The sequence below is a fragment of the Pezoporus flaviventris genome, unplaced genomic scaffold, assembly GCF_033815535.1.
Source record: "Pezoporus flaviventris isolate CSIRO_AGI_PZ_B2104156 unplaced genomic scaffold, CSIRO_AGI_Pfla_v1 ptg000021l, whole genome shotgun sequence".
NCBI classification, from domain to species: domain Eukaryota; kingdom Metazoa; phylum Chordata; class Aves; order Psittaciformes; family Psittacidae; genus Pezoporus; species Pezoporus flaviventris.
In genome coordinates, this window is record NW_026892569.1 from 5,797,102 (window position 1) to 5,809,209 (window position 12,108).

The 12,108-nt window shown below is 39.1% G+C and overlaps 1 protein-coding gene across 1 annotated transcript in view; it reads left to right on the plus strand.

Moving 5' to 3' along the window:
* SUCLG2 (succinate-CoA ligase GDP-forming subunit beta) overlaps positions 1-11,696 on the plus strand; it is a 132,173-nt gene extending 120,477 nt beyond the window's left edge. Inside the window, exons 10-11 of the mRNA XM_061455815.1 lie at positions 3,711-3,831; positions 11,346-11,696. Coding sequence (XP_061311799.1) covers positions 3,711-3,831; positions 11,346-11,461 — 237 coding nt within the window. The 3' untranslated portion in view covers positions 11,462-11,696. The remainder of the gene's footprint in view (positions 1-3,710; positions 3,832-11,345) is intronic.
* The last annotated feature ends 412 nt before the right edge of the window (positions 11,697-12,108 follow it).

A 12,108-nucleotide genomic window follows, 5' to 3' on the forward strand; every position in this document is an offset into this window, starting at 1 on the left:
GGCTCTGAGGGTCAGCAGACTGGAATGCAGTTGCTGCAGACAGTGAGAGGTCCTGTATATAGATTTATAAATGGGCTGTAAGGGAGGTAGAATGCTTTATAGGTGCTGCTCGTATTAATCCTTATGTGTATGATAATCAAATGCCAGTATACATTTTGTTAAGGCTAAAAATTTTATAGAGAGAGAATAAAAGAAGAAAATACAGTAAATGCACACACTGTATCTGTTTTCTGGAGTGCGGGCAGGTATGCTGTATGCTAAAGCTGCTTCTCCTGTGTGTAAAATGCCCTTAGTTACATGGAATATGGCAACCTTTTGGATTATGTCAGTGATTCAGTGCAGTTCAATCAGTAATGTCCTACCACTGCTTCAGGTAGTATGCAATTACATTCATCTGGGGTGGGGGTTTTGTGCCAGACAGTCAAAGCAGAATTGAAGGCTTTGTCAAGAATCCCTTGAACAAGAAGACACTATTAATTAAAGCTGTTAGTTTTCATATAGACAGAGCATACATAAATATATCTAATTTCGTATATAAAGAGAGAAGAGGCTGCATATATGTTCATATAGTATTTAGGAGCTGTAGGATTGATGGGTCTTGCAGTATTTATAAAGATTCAGTCCTATACCCAGCATGAAGACAGTGTAGCATTTGCCTTAGTTACTGTCACTTTTGTTCCCAGCATTGGTGCTTAATCCTGGCAGACTGCATGTTGTTACTACTATTGATGATGATGCCTTCATTCTATTGTGGCTTCCTTATTCTTCCAGAGGAGTCCATAATCAGTTGCAAGTCCATTTGATGGTGATTTCACATCTGTCAGTTGTTTTCTGGGTGGAAGGAACCTAACCTGTGGATATAGTGCTATCTTTAGTTTCTTTAATAGTGTTTTGTAAGGCATGCTATTGGGTAAAAATGGTTATCAGAATAATAATGCTATCAAATAACCTGTCTTGTGTGTAGACAGTTTGCCCTCTCCTTCATATGTCTAATAGTCTGTGTACATTAGATACTGATCATGGTTCTGGTATGCAATGGAAGGTTTATTTCTCTTACAGACTTAAATAATACAGAGACGGTGCATCCTCTGTGCACATGAAATACTGAAAACCTTTTCATCTAACTACGGGGTCTGAATGTTAAAGTTCTTTCAGCTGGAAATGCAAGTTCTAGTCAGGCTACAGAAGCATACATAAACAATGTTCACCCATTTCAGTGGAGTTACAGTCAGCATCATATGAACTGATCTTTTGGCTTATTTGGAAGATTACAGTAAAACCCAAGATTGAATTCTCTTCCTGAATCAGTTTCTTATTGATTGAATCCTTTTAGACTCCTCTCTAATTTAACAGTGTATTTTTATTAAAGCCAAGCATACAAACATCAGTTATCCAAGCTGCATCTAATTTCCTTCAACTTTATTTTCCCCCCTTTTGCTGCCAATGGATTAGAAGACCTGATTAGAATTCAGCTTGGAAGCTGAAAAGCAGATCCTTAAATGAGAATGTCTGCATTAGGAATTAGAATATCTGTACTGGGCATAAAATCCTCCTCCTTATCTCTAATAATGTAAACACACTCGGTTAAGTTGATCTGTCACATGCCTGGTGCAATGTCCCTGAATTAGGAGTACATATTAGAAAGGGCAGAATGGTGTCTGTGGCTTGTCCAACTGTTAGAATCCGCCACTAGTATATTTTAACATCAAAAGTGTTTTGCATAGATCTCTCTCTACCCATAAGGGTTAATGTGGTAAGAGTTTGAAGGGCTAGATTTTTTCTTTATGTGTTTTCACCTCCTAACAATGTTTGCATGTGCACAAGCAGTAGGAGCAAGGCAGAGAAGGAGAAGGTTTCACTATTGGTAGCTTCTACAGAGTTAAGGATTTTGTAACAACGCAGAGGTGCAATAAATAATGTCAATGGCATCACCAACTTAATACCCAGAAACACCTAAACTGGTAAATGCATGCATTTAACATGACATTAAAGTGTTGGCCTATGTCTAAACTATAAGAGTTATAAAATCAATTAAATTGTGTGTTCTGATTTGACTGCATTGTTAATTTCCTTCTGGTACCTTAATTGGATGGCTCCAGTGCAAATAGTAAGGAGACACATAGCAGACAGGCAGCATTCTACCATATCATCAATGCAAAACTAGATGAAAGAGTTAGTGTCTAGTGGGCTTGGGTGGAGAAAATGGGGCTATGTCCCATATGGTCAGATGGGAACTGTCATGACCACTTTGGGTGGCATCATGAAACGTCTTGGAGCTGGAGGGAGCAGCAAGTGATGAAAGAGATACCAGTGAAGTGGTTCCATCGCCATCTTCATTTTGTGACTGTTCCAGCATTGGAGTTCTGTAGTACACAACACTGCCATAGGTCTAGTAAGTGATGTTTTTGCAGTCTGGGGTACTGCTTAAGAGTGAAATGATTTCTTATGGTAAGTAAAGTATTTGTTGAGATTTCCCACTTTTTTATTGCTGCATTGTGGATGGCAGTATTACTGACAGTGGTGAGCTTTCAATCTGTGTGTGTGACTGCACATCACAGGAGTTAATTGTCACATTTTGTCTGTGGAGAAATATTAAACCTGATTGTGCAGAGCTATAAACGTGCATGACTGCGGGGAATTTTCATGGTGCTGGTATGAGCCTGGCTACCTGGAGGGTGGGCAAAGTGAATCTGTTCATCTTGTGCAATGAGTTAAGCATAATTGTGGTTGACATCATGCACAAGTAAAAGCCAGTGATATTTCGTTCCTTCAGACCTAATCCCTTCTTTATCTTGTCTTTTGCATCAACAGCATTCTGGCAAAGCTTGTTTGTGACACCCAGTGAAGCTTATTGTAGAGTGCCCCAAATGTTGTGGGTTAGACCCACCGTGGATGAGATACAGCATAGCTTCACCTGTAGGGTGTCCCCTCGACTTAATAAGCTGTGGTGGGAAGCCTGGTCTATGAACTTGGGTTCAATAGTATACTACCTTACCAAGTGGAAAGAAACCATGTCAATATTTTGTAGGTATTAATGTCTCGTACATTGTAAAGGATAATTTAATAGTGAATTGGGTGCAGGAATTTCAGTTTGGAGAAACTAATGAATAGCAGTTTTTTGAGGTTATCAGTTAATCTCTTGTAATGACTGTTCTTCCTTGCATGCCTTTTCTTGTTAATTAGGAGGGATTTTTAGTCCTCTTTATCAAGTCAGGGCAAGTATATTACCTTTTCCTCTGTACTGTTTATGCTATAGTGCGTATCCAGATTGTTTTGTTCATTATTCACGCATGAATATTTCATTCCATGTGTACCCGCACATTCATACACTATGTTTTCTGAGCTCCAACTTCATGATTATTCAAGACATGGAAAAAAATACAAAACATAGATTGTTTAATCTCTTTTTGTTTCTACTTATTGGTAGAAATTCCCCTTTTCTATGTAATAATGTGTCTATGACATTAATTACCATGCCAGTTTAGACCAAGGGAATTAATCACTGCTGCACACTATGGAAACAATAGGCTTTGAGACCAAGTCCTCTGAGTACTGAGGTAAAGCTTGTATCTTCCATAAATGAGAATGTGCCTGACAGAGGGGAGTTGGTACCCGGTTTGGGTCTGTTACCTGTGTTTATTTAAAAAGAAAAGCCAAAACAAAACAGACAAAACCCCCACCTAATCCCTACTCTTGTGTCTTTCTTACAGGTTGAAGCGATACTTGTGAACATATTTGGTGGGATCGTGAACTGTGCCATTATAGCCAACGGCATTACCAAAGCCTGCCGAGAGCTTGAGCTGAAAGTACCTCTGGTGGTCAGACTGGAAGGTGAGTGCTGATGGTTTGTCCCTCAGGTACACAGTAATCCACTTTGGCATTCTTCCATCGCTAAGCTCCAAACAGATTAGTCTCACACAATAGGAATACATCCCATTCTTTATCCATAGCGTGACCTGAAGTCAATAAACTCAGGTCATATTTCTGTATTCCTGCTCCCTGGTGATACTTGAAGCAATGAAATTTTGCAGTGAAAGTTTTAGTTTTACTTGTAAGATTTGCAATGCAAATGGAAATTATTTTGCTGCAAGTTTCTGTTTACTGGAAGCCGTTTCTTTTCAAATGATTTTTTTTGGAGTGCAATTCCGTTACTGCTGAACCTGCAGCAACGTCACAGTTTTCTTAAACTTCTTTCAATAAGTAATTAAAAGGAAGATGTTAGAAACAGTGTTTTTGAGAGAGAGATTACTGTAACATGTTCTTCTTCCCAATTACCCTGCTAAAATCCATTAGAAAACAGATTTGGTATGGGCAAGGAATACTTTTTTGGTACATCCAGCATTATGAAACTGGAAACAAAAAAGTAATAGAGAGGTAAGGAAGAGTGCTCTTTGGCAGTTATTGGCTTTAATATAATGGCAGTGGGTATGGAGTTCTGTCTCTAATTTCTGAGAAGTACCCTGAGGGAGGAAGGGGGATTCTTCTGCTGCCACTGAATGAAAAACTGCTTTGATAGAAATCAGCACACAACTCTGGCAAGCTTAAAACATTTCTTTTTTGCTAAGCAGGTTTGGAAATAGAGGGTTTTCTGTTTGGTTTTGGGCTTTTTTAAGGCTTGTTCCTCAAAACCATCAATTTTCATGTTTGGGTATGTGTAAAGAGCGTAAAGTGTCCTGTCACTCAGCACTGATGATGAAAGGAGGAAATGCATCCGTTTAGGTACCTGAGGTACAAAGCAAAGGTGACTTTTAACACTCTGGTAGAGGGGAGAGGATAAAAAGTTCCGAATGCACCGGACTTGTTCCTTTTCAAAAGTCACCAGGACTCGTGAAGATGCAGGTTACCCACGAAGCCCTTTGGTCAGCGCTTGTTTCCTTTCACCATAAAGCAGGGTTTTCCCATGCCTCCTTCTCCTGGTATATTACACATGATACATGGTTCATGTCAGGGGAGACCACAGCCTGTGTCATACAATTTTGTCTGTAAAAGTTGTGCCATGCATTTCCCTGCTGGGTTCAGACACTTTCCAGAGGGCCTTCTTGCTTTAACGGGGTCAGACTGCTGCTGTGGTAAGTGCAGGAAATTTCAGTTACTCTAAAATGGATTTTAGAAACAAATTGTGAAAAATTTCTTTGGGTGATGCAGCGCCACTAAACACCTTAACAGAGTAAGAAGCCAGCTTAATATGGATCAGGGAGACTGATGGATGTTGGTTAGAAGCAGGAAAGTTTCATAATATAAAATCTCATTGTTTGTCAGCTCTAGGCAATGTTGTGTAGCTTTTTGTCATAGCAACAAACTTTTCCTGTCTGTCATAGCTGGGAAAAAGTTTATCTGTCAGACCTGCAGGACTTCTCATCTATTGTAGCTGTTATTTTTTTAAGCGGAGATACTGGAAAAGCCATTAGTTTTCCTAATGAACAAGATAGTTACAAGTTTGTTTCTATTGCAGTATTTGAAACTGGTATAAGAGAAACAAGAAAATCACCTTGCTCATTTTGAACTGCAGTCTGCTAGGTCTGCCACTGGGCTTTCTTGACCTTTCTCCAGTTCTTCTGATACTTCTGTGGTTGTACACAAGTAAGGGTGAATGTTTATTTATCTTTCAATGTGGCTTATGGGAGATTGCAGAGGCTGAGTGAGGAGGTCCCAGTGCTGCTGCCCCGTGGAGTTTGTCTGGAAGAGAAGGTGAGACGATGTGGAGCAGGAGCTCTTCTGCCTGGGGCTTGCAGAGGTGACTGCACAGTGCCTGTGCCTCTTGTGCCTGGACCTTTATGAGCTGTGTGCTGGTTCCTCCACAGAGTTCAAAGCTGAGTCTTCAGAATGTCAAACACAAGATTTAATGCAGACATCTTTTCTTGACCATCTTCCCATGACTGCTCACTCTTTACTAGGTTTGTAATAATGCTTCTCCTAGACTAGTTGCTTACTCCAGAGATGGCAATGCCACTTTTTCTTCAGGAAACTTTGTCCTGAATTAATACAGCAGACTCCCACCTCTGTATAATATGTATCTGAAGAGATTTTTATTCCTTCTCTCATTTCTAGCGTTACCCATCAGTTCATCCTAAACCAAAAGTGACAATGTTTGTAGCTGTCAGATGTTGTACTTAGAAACAGTGGGAACGTAACTCCTGCTTTCTCTGCCTCCCTAATCACATAGTTAGATTCCTTAGAAATCAGTCCTTCTGGATCCTTAGTCATCTTCATTGTTCTTCTTTCAACTCACACCAGGTTATTGAAACATAGAAGGATTTTGAACTAATAATGAATACTGTGAGAGTAATAAGGCTACCCAAGGCTTTTTTAAAACATCACTGATAACATTTTGCACTTCAAAAGGAGAGAAAGGGACAGGCACTTTTTTGGATTTCCATTTTGAACATTTTTCCAGCAGAAGGTTCATGATTATTCCCATAAATCTAACAGATTTGTGACATGCACTTTAAAGACTCTTTGCCCGCATGCACTGTATTACAAATGTCTTGATGACTAGAGTTTTAATCAGTCAAATCTGTCTTGATTTAGCAGGATTCTGTGGACAAATCTTTGTTCTCAGTTGTATAATAATTACAAGCTGTTTTACCAGTGGATAAAGAAAGGATTACTCTCCTCTTTGAAAATGGTAACTTTATAATTACATGTATTTATGTGCCTTGTCAGTAAAGAACTCAGCAGCTGAGGCACAGGATTATTGTTTAAAAGGCTCGTGGACAAATGGAGAAATGACATATTCCAGGTTTTATGTTTTACAGATGTAGAAAAGTAACTTCTGCTGCTCTTAGGTAGGATTTTTTGCCCTTTAAAATGTAATGTACTCAATTAAGTTTTGTGAAGACTAACTAGGGGTGCTGAATTGCAGCCAAACCTTGTTTCTCATTTATGCAGTTCCGAGTTAGATGAAAAGAGGAAAGAATGAAAAAGAATTGTGAATTAGATATCCTCTTCCTATGCTGGAAGTTTTACATTCTCTCAGTAAATGACTTCTCTGCTTCTCTGGTCGTAGGACGAGAAGAACTGGGAGGAATTTGAACTACTTAATGTGTTGAAACACGGCTAGAAAGAAGTCGACTTTTATTCAAATGTCTGAATCTAAAGTTTCCTATCATGGTTTTTCAGCCATGTGATTGGTGACCTTCAGTGTTCTTCTGAATAGATTTGAACAGTCATTAGATTCTGAAATCTCTTAAACACAAGTGAAACTTTGCTCCAGCTTACACATCTTGCTCACACATATGGTCTAGTATGTATGTCTATGACTTTTAGTATCCCAGATTGCCTATTGAGAGAAGAATTGCTATTGCAGAGTCACACTTAGAACTTTATTCACCTCTACAGACATCCTGGGTGTTTAAAGATTCAGTACCAATTTAAATGTGTTTTTCCCAGGTAGGATGTAGACATGAGGCAGAGGAAAAGATTAAAATTTTCTTTGGGAAGAGTTTGGGATAAAAAAGTGCAAATGGGGCGAACAGAATAGAAAAGGTTTAATTGTCTCTTATAAGTAGGCAGTGAAAGTTGATTCATTCTTGACTGCAGAGCCAACAGCAGCAAGATGTGTCAGCCACCAAAACTTCATCAGTTCCTCAGCTAAAGATCATTCATTAAAGGTTATCACCAGTCAAACCTCAAATCAGATGTTGACTGAAGGTTAGATGAACTTCAAACCCTGTCCGTTATTTTCTAGTACCTCTGAGCCCTGAGAGGCTGTAAGTTTCCAGCTTGTGGGCTGGCACAAATGACATAACCTGGACCCATGATGGGAGTAAATTCAACTTTTAACACACTCATCTGTATAGCTTATCAAAGCTGAAACATTGCTGCTGGTAATGTGACGTGGTCACAATGTGTTCATGCCAATTTTCAGATATGCTGCACGTTGTAAAATATTTTCTCATAGCAAAATGTTTTGGGTAGAGCAGACTAGTTTTTTAGATAAGTCTTCTATTTGTTAGGGTATATCAAATGTAGATAACTGTGTCTTCTCCCATTATATCTTATTTACCCAGAAAGCTAGAAATGGCATTGCAGAATCTTGCATCCTCTCCAGCCATCAGTATTTAGCAGTGACAATTCAGTCTGCTCCCAGTGGTTTTATAGCAGTGTGAGTAAGTGAACATTATCAAAATCTTGGAGTATGACTGGGGTGTTTTCTTTGTTTGCTTTCATTCAACCTATACAGTCCTCTTGACTCATTCGTAACAATGTGTGCTAGTGTAATCTTACAATCTATAGAAACATGCTTACATAGAATATTTATTACTAGGTTTTTTAGGCAATGAGTTGAATAGATTTGCTTTGCCAGTAATAGCAGAGATTTCAAGGCAGCAGAAGTGTAAATGTGAGAGATTGCATGTACACAGAGAGGTTGTTTCAGAAGGAGGATATTTAGATTAAAAAGCCTGAAGGTATAAAATTACATCTTTCCTGGTTTTCTATGGAGTCATTGACAGTAATGTGTCAGATGGAAAAAGGTGCTTTTTCTCATTACAAAGGCATTGCCTTAACAGAGTCCAGGTAAAAAAAAAACACACCACCACAAACTAACAAAAACCACCCCCAGCAACAACAATAAAAGCCCTATAGCATTCAGTGCTGTGGATTTTTACCCTTTATGGGTTGGCCTCAGTGTAGGTGAAGGGCGGGTTACTCTGGTAGCCTGTGTATGGGATTCTGTTTACGGTTCTCTGACACCATCCAGTGGCAGGAGGTTAATGTTAGAATAGTGGGAGTATCTGTTTGTTTATCCTAACATCTACTGCAATAAGATGATGCCCATTGTATAGTCTTAAACATTTCCAGTGTTTTATGTTTAGTTTTAAAAGTCTTACCTCTGCTTTCAGCAGGATCTCATTATAATTAATGTAGTCTCCATATATCTAAAATACTTCTCACAGTGGGATAAAAAGCTATTATTTAAATACACAAAAATCACAGCAAAGGAAATGCATGCTCAAAAATAGTTATGTGGCCTGCCTATAAAACACTCTTTATAACAAAAACACAGAGTGTACCCTTACTCTTTCGACTGCAGTAAGATTTTTTCAGCTTTCATCTTTTCATTTGCCTGCATAAATTCCCCCTCCCTTCTTAGTGGACTGTGTTTTGTATTGATTTTGTGAGGCATGTTAGACAAGTGGTGAGTATAGCAATCAATGCAGTGCAGAATAGATCCTATGTATTTTTCCCACTCTGACCTGTTAGTAAATTAATATTGGCCACTTAGTGAAGGGCAAAAGTCAGTTTTAAATATGTGGCTATCGCAGACATCATTGTATTTTTCCCTGTGGGAAAATTTCCCTCTTCCCATTTTCTTCTCCTCACAGCACTTTGTCTTGTAGAATCCTGTTTGAGAGAGCAGTACAATCTTGGCTGTTTTAAATGTTTATCACGCTTGTATCTAAATAATAGGTAAAACCTTCAAGGCTTGCTTGATGGGAATCACTATATAAATGTGAGGAACATGACGGAGAGGGGAGCCTTCATAATGCTTTCTGACTGCCCTGTGCAGTTCTGTACTGCCAATTAACAGCTTCCACATTATGTTTTATAGGATGGCTGGAAAAGAAAAATATTAGAGAATCATAGAATAGTTAGGGTTGGAAAGGACCTTAAGATCATCTAGTTCCAACCCCCCTGCCGTGGGCAGGGACACCTTATGCTAAATCATATCACCCAAGGCCTCGTCCAGCCTGGTCTTGAGCACCACCAGGGATGGAGAATTCACAGCCTCCCTGGGCAACCTATTCCAGTACCTCACCACCCTTACAGGAAAGAATTTCCTTCTTACATCCAATCTAAACTTCCTCTGTTTAAGTTTATACTCTTTTTTACCCTTAATACTCTTTTTCTTCCTGTGGGAAAGGTCCTGTACAGTTCTGGACTTGCAATTGCATACAGTTACTGTGCAACCAAATCCCACTTCTATCAGAGATTTCAGATTCTTTGACCTTCCTTCACAACTCCTACAGCATGTCCTCTGCATACGGATGGGAAGCATGACCTCTTCTGCCAGTGCTTTTAAAGCATAGGAGATGGAGTCCAGCATTGCTCTTCCAGACACCTGTCTCTCCTATCACAAAGTGCTGGGACCTGCTGATGAAACAGGCTTTTGAATTTCTCTACTTCTGCTGTACAGTTTCAGACGTTTTATAATGTCTGCCAGAAAAAAAAACAACAGAAACACCCTTTAAAATGAGCATTCTGGAAGCTGCACAATAAAGAGTATGCTCCTTGCTTGGTTAATAATTAAGAGTATTATTAGTGTATAGCTCCAAATATAATTAAAATTCATTTTGCTACGTCTAGGAATTACAAAGTAATTAAGCATTTTGACATGGCAAATGAACAAGGAACTTGATGTGGAGGAGGAGAGGAATAGAAATGGTCCTAAAGAGGATCAGCACAGGGTCTTGTGCTTGTGACCAGAGTGTGATCCCAAAGTGTGGATTTCATATCCTCAGTAGGAAGACTCCAAGTTCTTCCATGGTGCAGAGCATATCGGTGATCAAAACTGCCACTGGCTTTGCTGGAGAGTTCAGATTTTCTGTTAGTCTCTGTTTTCCAAGGGGAATGAGCTGGAGTAAGTGGGAAGATGATGTCCTTTATACAGGTGTGAATAGCGGGGGGGAAGCAGACTTTCCTGAAGTACCTTTTTTCATTAGGGATATCTTTTTCCTTCACTGTGTGTGTAGTCTATGGACTGAATTTGAGCTTTTTACATACAAAATGGAGCACTTGGACTGTATAGCTGTACAGTTGCCTTCGATACGGAGCAATTTAGTGCAGCAGCAGAAGGAATGGTGTCATGCAGAATGCTTCAGAAATCACTGTGTTCCCCATTTTTGACAGAAATGTGCAAAAGCATATTCAAGAGCACCTCAAAACCACTTAGATTTTCAGGATTACCTAAATCTTTGACTCTCAGTAGCCCATTTTGCAGCTTTCAGTTAACATGGGTGCTTTTCAGTTAACTTCAGTTGCTGTTGATTCACTGGCTGCTGATTAGCTGTAGCTGATCATTGCTAATAAATGTGGTAAATCTTCTCCGTGTCTTAAAGGCCTGGTATGCTGGATGTCCCTACTTGACCAGTGGATGTTGGATTGACCTTCTCATCTTCACAAGGCCACTCTTGTGGATGCAAATGCTATTATCAAAATTATCTGTCAAAATTGTCATTGAAATCAAGAATTCCTTCTTTTCAGCTCACTCTAAACGACTCATTGAATCTGTTGCTAAACTGGAATGATGTGTAGTTTGAAACGTTAACTCCTTTTATAGAGATTTAATAGAAGATGCTCATTTATGCATTAATTGCTAATTATAGTCAGTGCTCTGTTTTTAGGAACAAATGTTCATGAAGCCCAGCGTATTCTGAATGAAAGCGGACTCCCCATCACATCTGCAAATGACCTTGAGGATGCAGCAAAGAAGGCTGTGGCTAGTGTGGCCAGAAAATAACAACCTGAAGATTATTCTGATGGGAAGTACGTGTATTGCACAAGATGTCATTCCTGTCACTGTTTCAGAGAGGATTAGTGGAGTTTTCCTAAGCAGTCATCGATGTTGGTGGACTTCATTTGTGATACATGGCAAACTGAGGCCGTGGGCTTGCAAGTTTGGGGTTGCACCTGCCACCTTGAAAAGTTTGTATGTCTTAATGTGATTTTGGTCATTTTGTTACTGAGGATTGTAATAAGTGCAGCTCTTTTTGTGATTTCCGTCCAGAATTGTCACTGATAAAGTCATGATAAGATACAATAATTAATAATTGACATCTATCAACAGGATTGTTCTTTAATCAAACACGTGTAGTTCGCCTATTTCACAATATTTTCAGTGGGATTTTTTTTATATTGTAAAGAGGCAGCAAACTAATAATGGGGTTCTATTTTTTATGGATTTTTACAATAATGTAAAAAATTGTGCTTTCATTATCTATTTTTATTCAAATGAATAATGTTTATTTTCTTCTTTAGAAGTCACACGTTTTGCCTTAAGATGTTTTTCTTTTGTAGATGCCAAAGTATACCTCACAACAGGAAAAGGGATTGAATAGTAGGTAGTGAAAGGACTTCTCTTTCTTACACTGTGCCTAGAAGCCAGCA